The sequence below is a fragment of the Oryctolagus cuniculus genome, chromosome 18, assembly GCF_051225735.1.
Source record: "Oryctolagus cuniculus isolate XC-2025 breed Fujian yellow rabbit chromosome 18, ASM5122573v1, whole genome shotgun sequence".
Classification (NCBI taxonomy): Eukaryota; Metazoa; Chordata; class Mammalia; order Lagomorpha; family Leporidae; genus Oryctolagus; species Oryctolagus cuniculus.
This window is the reverse complement of record NC_142884.1, coordinates 13531238-13553638: the sequence shown is the minus strand read 5'-3', so window position 1 is coordinate 13553638 and position 22401 is coordinate 13531238. Positions and strand designations below refer to the sequence as shown.

Sequence of the window (22401 nt, the reverse complement as noted above, 5' to 3'; positions counted from 1 at the left end):
GAGGTCAGATTTGGGACGGGTGTGCCTGGAACACAGAGCCGGGGAGGGGAAGGGCTCCTGCAGCGAGCTCGGGCTCTGTGCCCGGTGCGGGAGCCGCTGCTGTCTCCCCGCAGGAAGTGACTGTCACGTCTCTAGGGGTCCCCTTACACTTCTTAAAACCCCCAGCTCCTTATCAGGGGCTCGGAGGCCATCACGTGACCCGCCCTCGCCCACCCTCTGTATCCACTGTCTCAGCTCCGCTTCCCGCACACAGTCTTTGATCTCGCTGTTCCTCTGATCTGCACACAGCTAGCTGCTCGGGGGCTCTCCACGTCTTGGCACAGACCTCAGTCTGGGGGTAACAGCACCTCCACTCGTGAGTGAGGCTGTCGAGGAGTCCGGGGTGCTCACGGGTGGGTGCTGGCTGCTGAGGCTGGCTTGAAGTGTACCCGGGGTTTCCCTGTCCCACCTGCTCCTGTTCGAAGTGTTCTGTCCCATGTCTGTCCTACCCGCGCGTCCCCTTCTGTGGCGTTCTGGCTCGGTCAGTCTGTGCTGAGGTCTGTTTCCCGCGGGAAAGCCTCGCGGTTCACTCTGGTCCTTAGTGCCCAGCGCGGGACCAGACTTCAGATCAGTGCTTAGCTCTCGCGACAGCTAACACTTGCCTGATTCACGGTGGAGTTAGAATACAGTTAGAGTAACTCGTGCAGCAACCCGGTGCCGGGAGAGCTCTGGCCTGATACAGAGGGGATGGGGAGGCGGGAGGGGCGTGGGGCGGGGCAGGGCCAGGGAGGGTGACAGGGTGATGGGGGTGGAGGTGGGGCCAGGGGAGGGCCAGGCCCTGGGGGATGGGCTGAGGTAGCTCAGTAGTTATTAAAGAATTGAGACTTCGAGACTGTTTGGCTAAAGAAGTGGCAAGGAAAAACCCACGTTTCCCGGGTGGGTGAGGTGCGCTGGCCAGGTCAGTGCACAGAAACCATCCCACCCCTCCCCCACTTGAACTCCCCTCCCAGGGACAGACACAGCCACCGACACTGGTTCTCTCCTCAGTTTAATGGTGGTTAGTGGGATTGCCAAACCCCCTCCCCAATCCCCTCCCTGCCCCGTACAAAATGTGTGGTTTTCTTTTTTTTTTTTTTTTAAACAAGAAAAAGGGGGCCAAAGCCAGGAATAGGGGGAGGGGGTTGCAATCTGATATTTTCATACAGATTTTTGATTTTTTTAATATATTATATATAAAACCATAGAGACCATGTATCCCCCCGCCCCCAAACTCCTTTCCCCCTCCCCGGGGGGCCTGGAGGAGAGATGGGAAGGCCCCCCCAGGAGTGGGTGGACAGACAAATAGGGGTGGGGTAGACATGGGGGGAGGAGGCAGAGGGAAGGGGGGCCCAGGAGCCCGGGGAAGGGGCTGGAGAAAGGGGTCAGGGCCGTCTCCCCCACCGCCCCCTTCAGCTATGACACGAAGACACAGAATCCCTGCTTCCACGCCCGCCCCCCACCCTACCCCCACCGTGCAAACATGGCTTTGCAAAGAGGTGCCCAGAGCTCTGTGGAACTCTCACAATGGCTGGCGTGGGGTCTAGGACCCCCAGAGAAATCTCTGTTCCCCTTCCCTGCCCACCCACCTTTCCCAGAATCTGACTCCCTCCCCACAAGACCTGGTTCTGTAGCCCTGGGGCCCTGGCCTTCCCCCGGTTCTCGCCCCCTACCCAATCCCTACTGCCCTCCCTGGACTTGGGGGTCTGGACCTTGGGTCCTTGCCCCCTGGGGGCCCCGGACATCTGGGCCCTCACTGGTGGCCCCTGCAGAGATCCAGGCACCCAACACCCCCATCCCTGCCCAAGCATCTGAGGTGTTAGTGGTGGGGGGAGAAGCCCACCAGCCCAGACTCTGGTAAATGTCTCTGCTGGTTCCTTGCAGCTGGCAGTGGGGGGACCCCAGCCCAGGCCCAGGCCTGGGGTGGGGGTGGGGTCAGATGAAGAACTCCTCTTTCCTCTTGTGCCCGTCGCTGCCATTGAGGAAGGCTTCTCTCGCTTCTCCCTGCTCGTCCAAGCCGCTGGCCTCGTGGGTCAGGTAGGAGCCTGGGCAGCCGACAGGTAAGTCCATGGAAGAAGGGACATGGGGACCCAGAGGTTGAGCAGGAAGAGAGACAAGACAGACAGCGGGGAGGGGGCATGGGGGCACAGAGGGCGGGAATCAGGGCCCGGGGAGCCAATGGTGGCAGAGAGAGACAAGACAGACAGCGGGGGGTGGGGCACAGAGGGCGGGAATCAGGGCCCGGAGCCAATGGTGGCAGAGAGAGAGAGAAGACAGACAGTGGGGAGGGAGGCGGGGGCACAGAGGGCGGGAGTCAGGGCCCGGGGAGCCAATGGTGGCAGAGAGAGAGAGAAGACAGACAGTGGGGAGGGAGGCGGGGGCACAGAGGGCGGGAGTCAGGGCCCGGGGAGCCAATGGTGGCAGAGAGGGACAAGACAGACAGCGGGGGGTGGGGCACAGAGGGCGGGAATCAGGGCCCGGAGCCAATGGTGGCAGAGAGAGAGAGAAGACAGACAGTGGGGAGGGAGGCGGGGGCACAGAGGGCGGGAGTCAGGGCCCGGGGAGCCAATGGTGGCAGAGAGAGACAAGACAGACCGCGGGGAGGGGGGGCGGGGGCACAGAGGGCGGGAGTCAGGGCCCGGGGAGCCAATGGTGGCAGAGAGGGGTGTGAAAGCAGAGTTAGGAAGACCAGGAACTCCTCGAAGACCCACCCTTATCCCCTTCGGTCTGCGGGGGCCCCTCTACCCCCAGGGAATCCAGTGCTTGGGAAGAGGCGGGTTTTATTCAAATCCACACCCTTAACTCAGCTTTCAAGTTCCACCCCTTTTAGAGTCCAGGGCCCAAAGCCCAGCCCTCTTTGGAATTAGCCCCAGGTCTTGCTGGAGTTTGAATTCTGGGTGTAGGTGCTGCCCCCTGGACTTTAAAAATTATTTATTTGAAGGACAGAGAAGGGGGCTCCCTTCTCACAGGAGCCTGCCATGGTGGGGGACTGCCAGGTGGAAGCCAGAAGCCAGGAACTCAATCCAGTGTCCCACGTGGGTGGCAGGGACCTAAGGACTCGCGCCAACACCTGCTGCCACCCAGGATGTGCTGTAGCAGGAAGTGCGAATCCAAACCAGATATGAGATGCCCACATCCCAACCAACAGCTTACCTGCCAGGCCCAACACCTGGCTCCGCCCCCTCCCTCTGGGGAACCCAGGACTCTGGGCCCCATCCCCTTCCAAATCCACAGCCCGCCACACCCGCCGCGGAGCCCCAGCCGTGCACTCACCTTTCTGTCGGACAGAGCACCAGACCATGCCCACTAGCACACATATGATCAGAAACACAAGTAGCGCCAGGATGCCGCCCACGATGGCGTAGGGAACCGACGTCTGGGCCTCCACCACCGCGCCAGGGTCTGCCAGGACAGCGTGCAGGGCCAGGTCATTGTCCAGCCCCAGTCGCCTCCAGGCTCTTAAGCCATTCTGCACACATCCAGCCCTGCCCCTCGGAATGCCGCATCTGGCAGTGTGGCCGCCAGTTTACCATCAGAGGTAAACTACGCTTATCCGCTTATTCGGTGCTCGGGGGGGGGGGCATTCCACCCGTTTTGCATATTTAGCGCGTGTATCATCACAGCAGCTCGGTTAGCTACGTGCTGCTGTCGGTCGCCATTTTACTGATGGGAAAACTAAGGCGCAGACAGATCAAGTGCCAGCAGAGTCAAATTTGGAGTCCGACGGGCAGCCTGGCCCCAGGTGGCTGTGCACCCTCCAAACACCTGCGCGGCCGGGGCCCCGCCCCATACACCTGCGCCCCGCCCCGCCCTCACCGTAGACCACGAGCACGTAGAGCGCCCTCGCGTGGCCGTGCTTGTTGGACGCCTCGCAGGTGTAGGTGCCGTTGTCCGCAGACACCAGGCCCGGCAGCGTGAGCGTCTCCCCCACCGCCTCGGCCCGCTCGGGCAGGGACTCATTCCCGCGGTTCCAGCGGATCTGGTTTGGCCTGGGGAGCGGGGCGAGGGGGAGCACGGTGAGCGCTAGGAAGCCAGGGCCCAGCACCCAGATGTGACTTCGAAGGAACTTAGGCAGGCACCCCTCGCCCTGCAGGGACCGCCAAATAAGAGGACCTGGACCTGCCCCTTCCTTCCCCAGAGGCCGTCAGTCACCGGCCCAGCTCCCACCGGTCGCCAGCGCCGCGCCCCGGCCCTTCCACTGTCCCGGTGCTCTAGCCGCTGCCCCAGGACAGGGCCCGAGCTGCCTGTCTGCCCAGCCCTCGGCTCTCCAGAGCTCACCTGGGGTTCCCCGAAACAGCGCAGGTCAGCACCAGCGTGTCTCCCTCCCTCACCACCGCTTGGGAGGCATGGATCCGGGCCGTGGGGGAGTCTGTGGGGAGCAGAGAGGAGGGGGAGCTGTTTCCGGATCCCCCACGCGGGGGCTAGGGCCCCTGCCGGGCGCGGATGGCCAGCGCGGGGTCCCCTGGGCACTTACACTGCACGTCCAGCACGTACTGCGTCTGCTTGCTGTGGCCCGCGGGCAGTGCCTGGTTCTGCGCCTCGCAGATGACGATGCCGCCGTCGTCCTTGCGGTCCACGCGGAACCGCACGGTGCTCGCCACGCTCCACACCTTGCCATTCTCCTGGCCGCTGCTCACGCCTGCCCGGCCAGGACCCAGTGAGGCCGGGACCCCGGTCCCGCCCTCGCGCCGGCCAGTCCCAAACTAGGCAGCTTGCCAAGCCCCGCCCTCGACCCAAGGCTCTGCCCTCCTTCATCGCCACGCCCTCTCCCACCTGTACCCTGTACACTGGCTGGTGTCCGGCAGCACCAACGCGCTCTTCCACAAGCCCCGCCCTTCCAGGCCCCCCAACCCTCGCCCCGCCCCCTGCTTCCCAAAGCTCCGCCCTCCTTCATCGCCCCGCCTTCTCCCAGATGCACACTGGCTGGTGTCGGGCAGCACCTGCAAGCTCTTCGACAAGCACCACCCACCACAAGCCCCGCCCCTCTAGGCCCCGCCCCTCGGCGGCTCCAGGCCTCCGGTACCTTTGAGCTCCTTGCGGTCGCGGTACCACCGCAGAACGGCTGCCGGGCGGGACCGCGGCACCAGGCAGCTGAGCTCCACCTCGCCGCCCTCCACCGCCTGCTCTCGCACCTCCACCACAGGGTTCTCCGGGGCCACTGTCGCGGGGCAGAAGGGGGCAAGAGACGCGCCCTTGGGCCCCAAGCAGCCAGGGTGCAGGGCCCGGTGGAGCACCCGTGCCAGCGGCCCGCACGGTGGGCTCCATTTGCCGGAGCCGGCTGTCCGGTGCTCCCGGCGAGGGGGCGGCCGTTACCTAGCACGGTGAGCGTGGCGATCTGGTGGTGCGTGTCCTCCGTGTACAGCTGGCAGAAGTAACCGCCCTCGTCCTCCAGGCGCGCGTCCGACAGCCGGATCCGCACCCGGCGCGGGGAGAACTCCTCAAGCTGGAAGCGCTCGTCCTTCAGGGCTAGGGTGAGGGGGCGTGAGCCCAGGGGTCCAGGCCCAGCCCTCCTCCCTCAGTCCCAGGGTCCGGGCTTAGCCCCTCCTCCCTCAGACCCAGAGGTCCAGACCCAGCCCCTCCTCCCTCACACCCAGGGTCCGGGCCACCCCCCTCTCTCACACCCAGGGGTCCAGACCACCCCCCCCTCCCTCAGACCCAGGGTCCGGGCTCAGCTCCTCCTCCCTCAGACCCAGAGGTCCAGACCCAGCCCCTCCTCCCTCAGACCCAGGGGTCCAGGCTTAGCTCCTCCTCCCCCACACCCAGGGGTCCAGGCTCAGCCCCTCTTCCCTCAGACCCAGGGGTCGAGGCCCCAGCCCCTCCTCCCTCACACCCAGGGGTCCAGGCTTAGCTCCTCCTGCCACACACCCAGGGGTCCAGACCCCAGCCCTTCCTCCCTCAGACCCAGGGTCCAGGCCCCCAGCCCCTCCTCCCTCACACCCAAGGTCCAGGCCCCCAGCACTCCTCCCTCAGACCCAGGGTCCAGGCCTCCAGCCCCTCCTCCCTCAGACCCAGGGTCCAGGCCCAGCCCCTCCTCCCGCAGACCGGGGTCCAGACACAGAGGTCCAGCCCAAGGCCGGCCTCCTTCAGGACTCTCGCTCCGCCCCAGCACTCACCACGGGTGCCGTTGAAGAACAGGGTCTGCCGGGCTGGGTTCTGGATGACGACTATGGAGCCATCGTACTGGTGCAGGCGGCAGGTGATCTCGGCCACGCCCCCCTCTGCCACCGTCACGTTCTCCGTCTGTACTTCCTGCCCCGCCCCTGGACCAGGGCACAGACAGGAGAGGTGTGGGGCAGGTGTGAGTCAGTCTTTCCGCTCTCCCGCCTCCTCTCCCTCCCCTCTTTCTCCCTTAGATTCTCGCTGGCGACGAGTCCCGTGGGCTACACGAAGATCGGCCGTCCACTCAAGTGGAGACCCCAGGGCTTGTGCTGCGGTGGGGGCAGCCCAGGGCACGGTGGCAGTCCAGAGGAAGGGGAGACTAGCACTGCCGGAGAGCCGGGTGGTCAGAGGAGGCCCTGGAAGAAGGCTGATCCTAGTCTTAGAGTGGACAGAAGTGCAGGAGGCACGGGGCCTGCCGTGTGTTCACCAAACCCAGCTTTCACACCCGGCACTTACTGCAGCCTGTCCCAGACACACCCTTTGCAAGCGGCCCCTGCGGCCCCCGGCGTCCGTCCGGGCAGGCCCTGTAACTTGTACCTGACCCCCACCACAGAATATGCTAGAAGGGATACACTAGGACTAACAAAGCCTGAAGAGGCGTGGTGGCTCCCACCTGCACGCTCTGCTGCCATGTTGGGTGACAGTGCCCAGAGCAGCTTCTCTCTGAGGTGGGAGACTACGTGGAGACCCAGCCAGCCGCCAGCCGTGTGAGCGAGGCCACCCCGGGTCACCCAGCCCAGCTCATCACCAGGTGCCTGGGGCCACACGAGTGACCACAGCCGAAACCAGAAGATCCGCTCACACTTCTGACACCCCCGTCATGAACACGTATGAACACCCCATCATGAACATGTATGTACCCCCATCATGAACATGTATGTACCCCTGTCATGGACACGTATGGACCCCATCATGAACACATATGAACACACCCCATCATTAACATGTATGGACCCCCATCATGGACACGTATGGACCCCCGTCATGAACACGTATGGACCCCCGTCATGAACACGTATGGACCCCCTGTCATGAACACGTATGGACCCCTGTCATGAACACATATGGACCCCCCATTATGGACACGTATGGACCCCCATCATGGACACGTATGGACCCCCGTCATGAACACGTATGGACCCCTGTCATGAACACGTATGGACCCCGTCATGAACACATATGGACCCCCGTCATGGACACGTATGGACCCCCGTCATGGACACAGATGGCGATGCTTGTTTAAGGCACTAACTTTTGTCATGGTGGGGAGGTCCTTTCCTATCCACGGTTCCCCTCTAAAGTTAACTGATCCAGTACGCAGCCAGACTCTACTTCCCAGCATGCTTTGTAGTTTTGGGGGCCAGGTGACCGAGAGTAGGGGAAGCAGCCTGGCCCACCTGCCTCACAGCCCTGCGCGCTGGCCAAGGGGACAGGACTCCCAGGAGCCAGGAGGCGGGCAGCATCACACACAGGAAGGGGTGCGGGCCCCCGGCTGAGCGGCCCCCGCCACCTGGCTGTCTAGGACTGTGGCACGGGGAAGAAAGGGCTTTGCGGCGAAGTCGCCGGGATTTCAGGACTGCTTGTGGGAGCAGTTCCCCCACTGGCTTCAGCTGGCCGAGGAGCGAGCTTTCCTCCACGCCAGCCGGGCAGAGCCCAGAGCAAGGCTGAGAGGTGTCAGGACCATCACCGCTGCTCACCACCACCACACAGCGGGGGCTTCCCAGAGGTCCTGGTTAGCACCCAGCTGAGAAAACTGAGCTTGCGGCTCAAATAGTTTTGCAACAAAGTGATCTTTTAATTCCACAATTTTCCCACGAAGGTAGAACCACACACACACACACACACACACACACACACACACACCTTCCATCCTTTGGTTCACTCCCCAAATGGCTGCAACCACCAGGTCTGGACCGGGCTGAAGCCAGGAGCCAGGAACTCCATCCGGGTCTCCCACATGACTGGCAGGGCCCCAAGCACTCGGCCCTCTTCTGCTGCCTTCCCAGGTGCATTAGCAGGGAGCTGGATGGGAAGCGGAGCAGCCGGGACTTGGAACTGGTGCTCCAATATAGGATGCCTGTGTCGCGGGCAGTGGCTCAAGCCCCGGCTGCGCCACAGTGCCGGCTCCTGTGTGAGCTTTCTGAAGCTCCCTCCTACTGGGGACGAGTTGAGTGCTGAGCTAAGGGCACCACCTATATAATTTCCACTTAATCCCCTCAATACCCACATAAGGCAAACACTACTACCAACCCCTGGGTGTTTTCTTTTCCAATCTTGGTTTAAAAAATTTTTTTTTATTTTACTTATTTGGTAGACAGAGACCAGGAGAGGAAGGGGTGGGGGACGCTCTCACCCGCTGGTTCACTCACTGAATGCCCGCAACAGCAGGGGCTGGGAGCCGAGTGAGCAATCCCGGTCTGCCATGCGGGTGAACAAGTGAAGCCACCATCTGCTGCCTCCCAGCGATCCCCAATACTCAGGGGAGAAATCGGCCCGGAGGGATGACGTGACTTGCTCCAGGTCACGGCCAAGAGGCAGAGTCGGGATGTGCATCCAGATCTCCCTGACCCTGTATCCCGCCCCCACGCGCAGCCCTGGCCCAGGTGATGTGGGACACGCCGGGGACGCCTCCCCATTGCCAGCTAGGAGACCGGACGCTGTCCTCATGGCCAGTGAGGTTTTGAAGCAGGAAAAGGCTGCGTGTTTGTCTTTTTTATTTTTTTATTTAATTTATTTTTTTGACAGGCAGAGTGGACAGTGAGAGAGAGACAGAGAGAGAAAGGTCTTCCTTTGCCGTTGGTTCACCCTCCAATGGCCGCTGCGGCCGGCGCGCCGCGGCCAGCACACCTCGCTGATCCGATGGCAGGAGCCAGGTGCTTCTCCTGGTCTCCCATGGGGTGCAGGGCCCAAGCACTTGGGCCATCCTCCACTGCACTCCCTGGCCACAGCAGAGAGCTGGACTGGAAGAGGGGCAACTGGGACAGAATCCGGTGCCCCAACCGAGACTAGAACCTGGTGTGCCGGCGCCACAAGGTAGAGGATTAGCCTAGTGAGCCGCGGCGCCGGCCTCGTGTTTGTCTTTAAACGCTGGGCAAGGACCCCACAGTTCTGATTTTGTGTCTACAGGTTTCATTCATTCAACCAGTTCCCGAGGAGTGGGTAGATTTCCAGGGGCTGGGTATCCAGATGAAGCCTCTGCCCCAGAAAGCCTGTAAGATTTATGGGGCGGGCCAGCGCCGTGGCTCACTTGGTTAACCCTCTGCCTGTGGTGCCAGCATCCCATATGGACACCGGTTCTAGTCCCGGTTTCCCCTCTTCCAGTCCAGCTCTCTGCTGTGGCCCGGGAGTGCAGTGGAGGATGGCCCAAGTGCTTGGGCCCTGCACCCGCATGGGAGACCAGGAGAAGCACCTGGCTCCTGGCTTCTGATTGGCGTAGTTCCGGCCGTAGCGGCCATTTGGGGAGTGAACCAACGGAAGGAAGACCTTTCTCTCTGTCTCTCCCTCTCACTGTCTGTAACTCTACCTGTCAAATTGATAAATGAATAAATATATAAAATCTTTTAAAAAAGATTTATGGGGCGATGGACACTAGCCACTGCACTGGCCCCTCCAACGCATTGCCCACCCCATCCGGAGGACAGTTCCCTAACTGGAGACTGAGGGCTAGGAAGCATTAATCTCAGGGAGGGCGGCGGCAGCTGCCAACCTCCTTGCCCAACCTCTGTTCTTTTCTTTCTCCTCGGTCAAAGAACCACGACTGCATTTTACAGTTACCCTACATCCCGCACAAAGAGCAGCTGGGCGAGGCCAGGGGGCAGAGTTTTGTCCAGTGGCATAGAAGCCAAAGTGCCACGTGGTCACTAGAGGGGGATTTCCTAGCATTCCCTGGAACTATGATGTGAGGCGCGGAGTTCTGGCAGCCACCTTGGATCATAAGGACACAGGCAGCAGGGATGGTGAACCCAGGAGCTGGAGGTGCCTGTGTCAAAGACAGAAGACGGGCAGCTGCCGTAAGAGCCCCAAATCCCTGCCTCTGCTGGAATCAACAAGTGTGCAGGGAGACTTCAGAAACTCCAGAAAAGTGAAGGAAAACCTTGGTTTATTCTGGTGCAAAAAAAAATTAAAACCCACGCAGAGTTTTTTCATGATACGCATCTTCCATGAACTTTCTGAACGCGTGCGATCACTCTCTGAGGTCGATCTAGCGCCCCCTGGAATATCAAGCGCAACATATCCAATCCTCCTTTTCCTGCCTAAGTTTTCTCAGCTCCACACGGGTCACGGGGTCGGTGCCCGGCGAGGCAGCTGAGCCCCGTGCGGGATGCCTACCTGCATGTAAGTCTGGGAGCTGCTCCTCATTCCAGCTTCCTGCTGACGTGCGCCCTGGAGGCCAGGTGCTAGCTCAGGCAGATGGGTCCCTGTCGCCCCGTGTGGGAGACCCAGATTGGGTTCCCTGCTCCTGCCTTCAGCCTGACCCAGCCCCAGCCATTGCAGGCATCTGAGGGATGAACTAATGGATAAGAGAGCTCTCTAGGACTCTGGCTCTCTGTGCCTTTCATATAAAAAAAAAAATCAGACCGGTGCTGTGATGCAGTAGGTTAAGTAAGCACCGCCTGCCAATATGGGCACCGGTTCAGTTCCCGGCTGCTCCGCTTCTGATCCAGCTCCCAGATTGGATAATAAATACATAAATGTTAAAAAAAATTAGAAAAGCAAAAATGTCACAACCACCCGTTCAATTGCTCAGGTCAAAAATCGAGAAATCACCCAAGTTCTCTCTTTCCTTCCACCCCACCGTCCATCGCATCGGCAGGGTCTGTCCATCTTAGCCCACGTCCACTCACCTGTGCTCGCCTCCCCGGCTGTCACCCTCACCCTACGCCACCTCGCACCCAACCCTTCAGAGTCCACTCCTGGGTCTCTCTGCACCCACGCCTGCTCCTCCAAGTCCTTACTCCACCCAGCAGCCCCAGGGATCTTTTGAAAAAGGCAAATCAAATCACGCCACCTCCCCTCCTAACTCCCAGCCCCACCAAAGGCTGCTCATGACATCAAAAAGTGCGCATGGCGCGGACGCTGTCAGACCTCAGTTCCGAGCTCTCTCATGCCCCCACTTCGCCCCGGTCTCACTGCTGGGCACGGCCCCCAGAGACGCACTGGGCTTGTTCCCACCTCAGGACCTTTGCACCTGCCCTTCTCACTACGTGCCCCTCCCCCCGTCATCCCAGGGCTGTGTCCTGATCTCATCCGGGTCTCTGAACATAGACACCTCCTCAGGGAGGTCCTCCCTCACTCCCCACCCCTTCAGCCCCAAAAACATTTCCTATCTCCCCGGAAAGGCCGTGGAGAGGCTCTGCTGCGCTGTTGTCTGTCTGCCCTCCCTCTCCAGACCACGCACTCCGGAAAGGCATGGGGGTCACCGCTGCTGCACCCCGGTGTCTACACCACGCCAGGCAGGATCTCACTTCACCTTTGGGCCCGCATTCATGGACCGATCCCATCTGTGTGGACTCGGGGTTGCGTGTCCTCACCTTTCTGTGCCTCCATCATCCCACCTGTAAAATGGGGAGGTTGCCCATGCCCGCCCACGAGGGAGCAGCCGGGACCTGCAGCTCAGGGAGCCCCGTCCGCGTGGCTGGGGCTCGGACAAGCCCCAGGCACACGCTCACGCACGTGGAATCTGCCCTGCACGTTCCAGCTCCTTCAGCAACGTCTGGAAGCCTGGGCATGGACCCTGGATCTCACGGCCGGCCCCGCGCTAGCCCCCCATTTCACAGATGTGGAGAACAAGGCTCAGGGGCCCCAGACCAGTCAGGGGCAAACGTCATCATCTCCCAGGAGCCATCCGGATCCGTCCCCCCCCAATTTATGCCCTGCCGTCTGCCTGAGGGTGCACATGGGGTGAGGGTGGGGGGCTTTTGTCTTGCTCCCTCCCCCTCCCAAGGAGTCAGCAAGCAACAGCGGCTGTGCCTGGAATATTAATGTCTCAGGAGCTTTTGTTTCGGGGGTTGGGGGTGGTGGGGGCGGGACTTTCTGGTCAGAGAGGGGTTGAGCTTTGGGGACTGGGGCGCTGGCCCTTTAAACCGTATTGACCGCCAGGAGCCGTCATGGGGATGGTGCCTGGGAAAAAGGGACGGGGAAGGTGTCCAGGAGAGGGGCTGAGCAGGTGATGCGTGGAGACCCGGGAGCCTGCACCCTCCGCCCCCAGACCCAGGGATGCAGCCACTTCCCGCCTCGGGACCCGCGGGCCCAGCCCCCTAACCCCCTCCTCAAGCAGGCTGCAGGGGTCTGGGCTCTCAGCATCCTCTGCCTTCCAATCCAGGAGTCGGAGCCCCCGGCCTTCTCCCCCCTGAGACGCGGGAGCCTGCCTGGGTTTCCAGCCCCCTCCTCCTTCAGGAGCCAGGGGTCCAGAGCACACAGCTGGTGGATGTTTCCACGGAGACTGAGCGGGGTGGGGGAGCACTTCCTGGGTCCTGAGTCAGCGAATACCCAAGGGAGTCTCAAGGTCACGGCTGCGGGAAGGTCACAGTCACCCCCTGTGTGCTGGCTCCCCAGGGGGCTCCTGGCATCCTGCCTCTGTTCCCCCTCCTCCCCAGGGAGGTGGTACATCCCTGCATCTTGACCGAACCCCCCCGCAGCCCCCCACCAATGGCGGAGTCCGAACATCCTTGCACAAAGCGTCAATTCTTCCCCAGCTCAGCTCAGCCTTGTGAAGGCGCCTGTATTCGCAGGACCTAGGCGGCAGGGTCCCAGCCCCCTCCTTTGGAAACCTGGAGTTGGACAACACTCCCCCCAGCCCCTTCCTCTCCCAGGACCCCCACCCATCCTCAAGACCTGGGAGTAAACACTCCCAGCCCCTCCTCCCTCAGACCCAGGGCTCCAGGCCCCCAGCGCCTCCTCCCTCAGACCCATTGGTCCAGGCCCCCAGTCCTTCTCCTCCTCTAAGTCCATAGCCCTCGGCCCCAGAACCACAGAGCTGCCCTGTTCAGCCCTGGGGCCCCCTCCCAGCTGGGGGCCCAGGCACCAGGTGGGGGCGTTGGGGTGAGTCAGCAGCTTCGCACACACACAAAGTCTTCCCTGTGGCCCCCACATTCCTGGGATACTCGGGACTCCCCGGATGCCAGGTCTCAGGCCCAGCCAAGGGGAGGGGAGCTCAGAGAGGCTGTCCCTGGGTGCAGGGTCGAGGGGACACATTCCCGCTTGCGGAGGGTGCGAGCTTGCCCTGAGCTCCTACTGTCCGTTCCCCCACCGCCCTTGCCCACCATGCACCCCCTCCCCTGGAAGGCCAGCGCTGGGCCCACCCCCTTGCCCTCTGGGTTCCTGGGGAGAGCCGGGGTGCGTGGTTCCTACAAGCCTGTGGTCGGTCCGCGCCGGCAGCAGCCAGTGGGTGCTTGGGTCCTGGTGCCACAGGCCCTTGGATGCTGGCAGGTCTGGCCATCTCTAGCTCCCCCCACCCAGAAAGAGAAAGCTGCCTTTGTGTTCCCCAAGACGGGGACAGGCCAGGCTCGCACGACATTCACCCAGCCCCGGGCCCAGCCCTGCTGCTGCCGAGGGCTCGGAATCCACCGCAGACCCTGACCCCCACCCCCGGGCTCTGGGGCTCAGGCCGGGTGGGCGGGGGTCAGCGACAGAATCTTCACAAGACCTGTTCTTGGGGTGGCTCATGACCGGGGGTGGGGGGACCCCCTGTTCTCAGAGTGGCTGAGAACTTCCATGGCGGCGGGGTGGGGGTGGGGAAGGAGTGAGTCACCCTGGGAGGAAGACTTGATCTCAATGAACAAACTCCCACCACAGCCCCCCGCCCGTCTCCTCCCCATCCTTGCGTCTGTCTGTCTGTCCCCTCTGCTCCTTTCTGTCCTGCTCAGTTCCCGGCCCACCCAAGGGTCTCTGGGGCCTTCTCACTTCCGCTCCTCGCCCACCCCAGACCCTTCTTCCTCTTGGCGGGGGTCCCAGCATCCTCTGCCGGTGTCCTGGGTGCACCCGTGCACCCTGCAGCAAGGGATACATTTTGGAGCGCAACGCACCCCATCTCCCACCGGCTGGGCAAGACCAGAGAGGAAGGCCCTGAAATGCGGAGGCCAAGGCCATTCGGAAGTATCCGGCGAGCAGAGGCCGCTGTGCTCAGCCACTCGGAGGCCATGTGCTACGGCTCCACGGGAGGGGACGGGGTGGGGACGGATGGCACAGGAGAGGGCCAGGCCAGGCTTCGACCCAGCTCCTGAGCTCCCAGGATGCCAAGTGTGCTCTCCACCTGCGACACCCACGCCATTGAATCCAGAGAAAGTTTACCGAGAGGATTTAGGATGGCAGGAAGTGCTGAGACTAAAATCAAACAAGGGACGAGGCCGGAGAGCTGCCTGCCCGAAGCGGTGGAGGGAGGGAGCCTCTAGCCGGGGCTGGTGGTCACCTTAGCCTACGTACGTCCTGCTTCTGAGGCCCCGAGTTCCCATGATGCTCTGCTGTCAAGATTCCAGATGGCAGACCTGGGAATCCGAGGGCTGGAGATGTCAGAATTTGAAAGGCGCCGAGGCGCTAGGATGCTAACACCGCTAGCACTGGAACGAGGTGTTAAGACGCCAAAGACTCCAGGAGTCTAGAATCCTAATGACGCAGATGCTCTAAGACACCCTCAGGTTTGCTGTTTACTGGATTCATTGGATGCTATGAGCCTGGTTCTCAGCCTCAAAAAAAAAAAAAAAAAAAATCACAAAGAAAAACAAAATTTGATCCGTGGCTCAGGCACCCAGGCTCTCATCTGGGAAACCGTGGCAGCTGCTGCAAAGAGACGGCAATGCTGAAAGTTCAAATCAGAGGCAGGAAGAGGGGCAGAGAGCCTGAGCGAGCGAGCCAGCGAGCAAGCAGCTCAGCTCCCCCCCCCCCGGGGGGGGGCGGAGGCCCCGGCCCCAACCCCACGGGCGTCCTCAACTTGCTAGAAACCCCGCAGCACTGAGCTGCCCTTCTCCCCGGGGGTCACTGAGTTCACCAGCCTCACTTTACACAAAGGAAAGCTGAAGCCTGCAGAGGGGGGGTTGTCCCCGGCTGCTGGGGCAAAGGCACGAGGCGGAACTGAAGCCCAGGCCCCCAGCCCCTGCCGCCTGGGTACCACTCCTCTCCCCAACCTCCACAGAGCCTCCTGCCCACCTCATGGTGCCCAGCTACCTCCCAACGCGGACTTGGCCCCTCTGCGAGGGGGTGACCTGGGGCAGGCTGGACACACACAGTGTGAGTGTGTGGGTGACATTTGCTGACCTTGTCCCCGGCCTCAGGGTCACCCCGTCTTGGGGGTCTCCAATTCCTCACAGTGTGGGATCAGGGGGTGTGAAGCACTCCCTGGGTGTCCTGGAGGGGGCTTCTAAGTCCTGGCCTGGGCACGTGCATGGGTGCCGAGGTTTGGGGATGCATCTGCTCACCCCACGTGTGTGCCCACACATCAGGGTTCCCCAGCCCCACTCCCCCACACACATGGGGACATCCCCCTCCCCCGGGCTCCTCACCCTGCCCTGCCTGCCTCCGGGGGGCGCAGAGGGAAGCCGAGATGAGGGTTCCCGGGTGAAGGTTGTGGGGTGGAGGGAGAGGCGCAGAGGCGCTGGGACAAGAGAAGGGGCTGGGGGGGGGGGAGATGGGTGGCCGGGCAGGCTAGAGAAAGGGGTGACAATGACAGCGACGGGCAGATGGGGGGGCAGAGAAACAAGGGTGACAGACACGGACAGAGACAGAGAAGGAGGGCAGAGAAGGGTGAGCGGAGAGAATGGAGAGGGGACAGAGTGACCCGGGAGAAAGGGACGGAGACCAGGGGACAGAGGTGGGCGACAAAGACAGGACAGAGGGATGGGGGACAGGGAGGCAAGGAGAAAGGGGGACAGACAGGAGGGACAGAGGACAAGGGTAGGGGGACAAGGAGCGCGGCAGAGAGACGCACGCCAGGCAGAAGGGCAGCGGGACCGGTCCGGAGAAGGCGGGCTTGTTGAAGGGGGGGCGGTATCGGGCCCTTTGTCCCCGCCGGGATCCAGGCCTGCGGGTGGGGGGGCTGCGGCACGGCGGCCGGGGCCCGCGCCCCCTCCCCCGCTCGCGGCTCGCGGCTCCCGGCCCGCGCTGCGCTTTGTCCCGGGGAGGGGGCCCAGCCCGGCCCCGCGCGCATTGTTCGGCCTCTGCGGCCCCGCGGCGACCGCGCTGTCACCGCGGCGCGCCCCCCGCCCTAACCCGGCCAGCCGACCCCGGCCCCCGACCCTACCTGGCCCCGCCGCGGCCGCCCACAGCAGCAGCAGCGGCCACTGGAAGCGCCGGGCCCGGCCCATGGTGCCGCCGCCGCCGCCGCCGCCGCTCGCTCCCGGCCCGGCACCTGCACCGCCCGCGCCGCCCGCCCCGCCCCCGAGCCCCGCCCCCTGCCCGCCCGGGGGCGGGGCTCCGAGGCGGGGGCGGGGCCAGGACTGGGGAGGGGCGGGGGCGGCGGCGAAGAGCCCCGCAACAATGGGGGGCAGCGCGCGGAGTCGGGGTGGGAGGTGCAGGGGGCGCAGGCGCGGGAGAGGGGCTGGGGGCCGAGAGTTGCGGGTGCCGAGCGAAGGTGTCGCTGGGCGAAGGTGTGCTGCGGGGGTGAGAACGTCGGCGCGGGAGGCCGAGTGTGCGGGGCGCGAGGGCTGCGTGGGAGGGCGTTGCTGCGGGATAGGTGCCGTATGCGGGGTGCGAGAGCCGGGCGCGCTGCGCGGGGGGTGTGCGTGGCGGTGTGAGCCCTGGGGAGGGGCTGCGATGGCAGGCGACGGGGGTGTGCGGGGTTTTGCGGGCACAGGTGCGTGTGAGGGTGAAGGTGTCTTGCGCAGGGCGGGGCCTGGGCCCGGGCGCCCGGACGGGGTCAGCCCGCGCCCTCTGGTCCCGGCCGGGCCCGGAAAGTCCTCGCCTGCGCCTCCCTCCCGAGGAGGGGCGTCCCGGCTCCCTGCCCCAGCCTGCCTCTCTCGGTGGCCCTGCCTGTCGCTTCGTGTCTCACCGCCCATCACAGACGCTGGCTCACCCCTGCAGGCCTGGGTGGCTTCTCCCTCCTAGGAGTGTTTTCCCCCCGAATCCTCTCCTGTGGGCCTGGGGTGCCCCTTGTCACCTGCAGGACCCAGCAAGACTGAAAAACTACGGGAAGCAGGAGGCCCCCTGGCCACGCAGGTACAGTGAGGCCCGGATACACCACTTAGGAACATCCTTACTGTTTCTCTCCACCGAAGAAATTCTACATCCGGGCCCAGCAAGGCCCTTCGGCTCCCAACACCCTTTTAGTCCAGCATCTAAAGCTGCCATCAGCCCCTGGGTCCCCAGGACCACAGTTCTGAATGGCTTCTTTGCTTTTCGGTTCTCAGGTTACCAGCCTCTGTTGGCTGGGGAGAGAGGTGGTCAGCCCCAGTCCCCTGCCACCCAGGGTCACCGATGTGTGGCCCGGGCTGCACAGGAGCGAGGCGTTTGACCAGCTGGTCAGGACTGGGTCAGCGAGTCCTTCACAGATGTGTTTTCTTGCAAGAACCAATGAGCGTCCCCGCTCAGGGCGGCAGCCGACGTCTCCTGCCCCCACTGTGGGCCACCCTGGGAGATGTCGGTTTGGTCCTCACCCAGCATCTTTGGGTTCTACGATTTCTTCCATCGGAGGGCGCCGTGACAGTGGAGGACCTGTCCCTCCTCTTACCCCCCCAGGCCCCTAAACTGTCCAGTGGGAGTTTAGGGTGAGTGACAGCAAACCCAACTCAACCGGCTTAAGAGGAAGAGAACAGTTTTGGGGTGAGCATTGGGATGCGGCGGGCTCTTTGCTTGGAGCACCTGGGATGGAGCCCCAGCTGCTCCGCTTCCAATCCGGCTTCTTCTAACTCACCTGGAAGGCAGCGGATGACGGCCCAAGTACTTGGGTTCTTGCCACCCCGGTGGCAACCCCGAGCATGGCGTGGCCCAAGACTCACGCAGAGGCCACGGGGGCAGCCCGGCTTGCGGAGCGACCCCGTGGCAAGGGCCAGCTCTCCTCTCCAGCTCCTCCCCCGGGCTTGTGGTCGGTGTTTGGCACGTGGACTGTTTCCCTGGCTGAGCAGGCAGCGTGCTGAGACGACTCGCCAGTGTGGGTGCTTGCCTGTGACCCGACCAGCTGTATGAGGGACAACAGGGAATGACTCTTGCAAAGTGATTTTGTTTTCAACAATTCTGAGATCTGTGCTTTTTTTTTTTTTTCATAATCTGCATTGCTCTGACCCCTTTAAAGACCTCTCATGTGTATGTCTGCATTTCGCATATTTTTGCATCAAAATAAATATTCTTCTTCAAAAAGCTTTGTTTATTTGAAAGGAAGAGTTACACACGGGAGAGGGAGAGACAGATCTTGCATTGGTTGTTTCACTCCCTCAAATGGCCACAACAGCCGGGCCTGGGCCAGGCTAAAGCAAGGAGCTAGGAACTCCATCTGGGTCTCCTAGGTGGACGCAGGGGCCCGAGCACTTGGGCCATCTTCCGCTGCTTTCCCAGGTGCGTGAGCAGGGAGCTGGATCGGAAGTGGAGCAGCCGGGACTTGAACCAGTGCTCAGATGAGACACTGGTGTCCCAGGCAGCAGCTTAACCCACTGTGCCACAGAGCTGGCCCCTAAACTCATCTTCTCATTCCATCTCCCACCGCCTTTGGCAAGTGCCCCCGTTGTGGTGGCTTTGACTAGGGAGGGCTGTGGACAGTGCTGTGACCCAAGCTGGACCTGGTCCGAATCGCCCAGCTAGAATCCTAGACCTGGGACTCCAGTGGCTTTTGATACTTGTGGTGGTTTGGATATGGTTTGTCCCGCAGAGGCCGGACGGGAGCTTGGTCTCCAGTGTGGCAGTGTTGAAGTGGTGGAAGCTTTTACAGAATTATTTAGGTCATGTGGGCTCTGCCCTCGTGGAATGATTAATGCTGGTCTCAAGGAGTGGGCAGGGTCTCAAGAGAGGAAGCTCCAGCCAAAAAAAAAGGGAGGGGTTGTTTATTGAAGAAGGGACTGGAGCTGGTGTGGTGGTGCAGTGCGTTAAGCCACGGCCTGAGAAGCCAGTGTTGCATGTGGAAGCTGATTTAAGTCCCGGCTGCTCCACTTCTGATCCAGCTCCCTGCTAATGCGCCTGGGAAGGCAGTGGAAGATGCCCAAGTGCTTGGGCCCAGCCCTGGCTGTTGCTGCCATTTGAGGAGTGAACCAGCAGATGAAAGATACATCTCTCTCTCTCTCTCTGTAATAAAATAATTTTTTTTTAGAAAATAAAAAAGGGGCTGGCACTGTAGTGTAAAAGGTTAAGCCACTGCCTACAATGCCAGCATTCCATGTGGAAGCTGGTTCGAGTCCCAACTGCTCCACTTCTGATCCAGCTCTCTGCTATGGCCTGGGGAAGCAGTAGAAGATGGCCCAAGTCCTTGGTCCCCTGCACCCGTGTGGGAGACCTGGAAGAAGCTCCTGGCCCCTGGCTTTGGCCTGGCCCAACCCTGGCCATTGTGACCATTTAGGGGAGTGAACCAGCAGATGGAAGACCTCCCTCTGTCTCTCCTTCTCTCTGTGTGTATCTCCAGGCCTTTCAAATACACAAGTAAATTTTTTTTACAGTAAATAAATAAGTAATAAAAAGATAAAAGGAATGACCTTGGCTCTCCCCAGTCTCCTGCTTCCTGTCTCACAGCGTAGCCTCCTCTGCATACACTCCCATCATTGCAGTGCCAACTGCCGGGAGGCCCACACCAGAGCCCTGCAGGTGCGGGGTCCTGCCTTTGAATCCCCGGATCTCTTTGCTTTACCAAGTACCTAGAACTCTGGGGTTTTGTGATAGCAGCAAAGAGACGGAGATGGTATTTACCATCTCCAAGGGCGCATTCGGTTGCTACACGTGAAGTAGACGTCTGAGACACAGGAAAACCAAGCAAAAGACCGGGAGGGAACAAACCCACACATTCACAGTCAGAAAGCGCGAGATGGAGAGACAGTGATTGAGATTCTGCAAGAGGGAGACAATTGATTTTTCACACAGCTCAGCCTTTCAATTTTATTTCCTGTCCCTGGTGGGGCCCGGAGACCTAGCTCTTGCTTGGATTCTGAACTTCCAATAACACTGCTTTTGCTTAAGTCAGCAGGAACTTAACTATTCTTGCAACTAAAGATCCCTGAGCAAAAAACCTGGGAGCTATTCGGTCCTGATCACCAGCTATGGCTCAGGACGTGATGAGAAATTTGCCCTTAGCCTCAGTATCTGCCAGGTGGCTCATGGGACACGGTTCTGTGTCTCCTGATCCCCACTGGAAGGCATCATGGGAGATGCAACCCTAGCCCCAGGCTCTGCCACAGGGCCTCATGGGAAATTCAGTTCTAGCTTCACTTCCTGCCGTAGGGGATCGTGGGAGATGTGTCCCCAGCTGCAGTATGCTGTAGGGAATTATGGGAAAGGTGACGTTAACCTCAGTTCTGACTGTGGAGTATCTCGGATGGTGTTGTTCTGGCCCCACCCCTGCTGTAGGACAGCACGGGAGTTACAAGGGTACTTCAAACACTTCATGGGAAAAATGAGATTAGAAGATAACTTTATTTTGGTGCATGTAATACAATCCTTGTGTAACTTTTTCATGACATGGGTTTTCCGTGAAGGCCTTGAGTGTTGTCCTGGCCAGTTTCTGTTGCAGGGCATCATGGGAGAGGCAGTCCCCCCCCCCCCTTTCTTTCTTCATCCCCTGCCATGGCCAGGCCTACAGAGGTGAGCAAACAGAAGGTCCTGCTCTCCATGACACTCATAGTGGGGAATAAGCTAACACCAAGCAGCCCGGCAGGCCCGGCCGTTAGTTCCAGCTAACCAGTCCTGCACGAGGAGACAGCCTGCAAACGTGATGGTGGAGAACCACAACCATTCCGTGATCCTGGCGTCAGGCATTTGAGCCGCACTGGCTCTGGGACCACAGGGCTTGGTTCAACCAGCTGCAGATGCAGGGGCGGGTTCACTGGGGGCCACACAGGGGAAGCCTGGGCTCCGGCTTTTGGTGGATATTGTGGGTCGAATTGCGTCCGCCATCATGTGAGTTAAAGTCCTGATCCCCTTGCTCCCCTCACCCACCCAGGATCTATGAATGCGATCTTATTTGGAATAGTCTTTGCATGTGTGATTAAATGAGTTCATGAAAGGCCAGCATACTGTATGAGCGCTGGTTCAAGTCCCGGCTGTTCCACTCCCTGCTGATGCGCCTCGATGGAGTTCCAGGCTCCTGCAGTTAATGAATAAATTGTCCCAAACTGGATTAGGGTGCAGCCTAAATCCACTGACTGTTATTCTTGTAAGGAGAGATCGAGATAGATTGATTGGTTTCAAGGCACCCACACTCACTGAGAAGGTCCCAGGGTGAGCCAGGGACGGAGGCGAGGAAGGATTCCTCCTTGCAGAGACTCGAGGGAGCTCGGCTTTTTCAGCCTCTTCATTTCTGGCTCCTAGCATCTAGAACTGTGAGAGGATTAGGTTCCTGTGGCTTGAAGCCACCTGGTGCATCGGTTTGCAGGAAGTTCTTACAGCAGTCCCGGGACACGAACCCAGTTGTGTTGGGTGCAGGCCCCCGGGGTGCCTGGGCTGAGCTGGCCGGGACGCCTGGGCTCCCTGTCTGTGGACCCTACCCTCAGTGCTTGGGCTTCCTCACAGCATGGCCGCCCTGGGGCGGTAGGACTTCCCCAGAGCGTGTGTTCCAAAGCGAAGGGAAAGACGGCCGTCTCCCAAAGCCTGGTTCCAGCGCCCGCAAACGGTGATGGCCGCCAGCTTCCAATCATCATCGTCCCTGGATTCAGGGGGCGAAGAGCCGGACCCCGTCCCAAGGAGTCGCCACAAGGACAGGTGGTGGCATTTGTGCCTGCAGGAAGCCTTGAACCCCCGACTGTCCCTCTCCTGTCCCCGCACTCCAGGGGAAGGTGCCCTGTCGTCTTCATGAGCCATGCAGCCCTGGGGGATGGGCAGCCTCGGCGCACAGTGAGGACCCACACTCTCCAGTACCCTGCCCCAGGAGTGCTGCTGCAGTGGGAAGGCTGGTCTCTCCTCATCAGCTCCATGGCATCCGGGGGACCACAGCTCACCTTTGTCCCCTGCCCCAGAGCGCCCGGGGCAACGCAATCCTGATCTCAAGTCTGCTCCGGGGTGCACCAAGTGGGGGCTTCTCTTCAGTCTGCCTCCCTTCCCAGAGCACGCAGGGAGAGGCGACACAGCAGTGAGAGGCCGGCCGCAGGTGCACGTCCACAGAGGGGCACCCGA

General features: G+C 61.3%; 1 protein-coding gene and 1 long non-coding RNA gene across 6 annotated transcripts; one reads left to right on the top strand and one right to left on the bottom strand.

Annotated features, from left to right (window-relative positions):
* Positions 1–1010: 1010 nt before the first annotated feature.
* On the bottom strand, positions 1011–16562 carry CADM4 (cell adhesion molecule 4). Of its 4 annotated transcripts, none has more exons than XM_051839090.3 (9): positions 16406–16562; positions 6129–6275; positions 5329–5481; positions 5039–5173; positions 4490–4654; positions 4294–4384; positions 3832–4004; positions 3289–3417; positions 1011–2060 (listed from the first exon to the last, which is right to left on the bottom strand). In XM_051839090.3, exons 1-9 carry the CDS (start codon positions 16467–16469, stop codon positions 1951–1953), a joined length of 1167 nt encoding a protein of 388 aa, XP_051695050.1. In that variant the 5' UTR covers positions 16470–16562; the 3' UTR covers positions 1011–1950. The 4 variants fall into 4 exon arrangements, with proteins under 4 accessions (XP_051695050.1, XP_089175226.1, XP_069918240.1 ...); XM_089319100.1 differs by lacking the exon at positions 16406–16562 and adding an exon at positions 13525–13627; XM_070062139.2 differs by lacking the exon at positions 16406–16562 and adding an exon at positions 11706–11736.
* On the top strand, positions 1937–4291 carry LOC149120781 (uncharacterized). 2 transcript variants are annotated; one of them, XR_016224688.1, is made up of 3 exons: positions 1937–2075; positions 3415–3553; positions 4154–4291. It is a non-coding gene; the product is annotated as an uncharacterized LOC149120781 (long non-coding RNA). The 2 variants fall into 2 exon arrangements; XR_016224687.1 differs by having other exon boundaries at positions 4109–4285.
* Positions 16563–22401: the final 5839 nt, after the last annotated feature.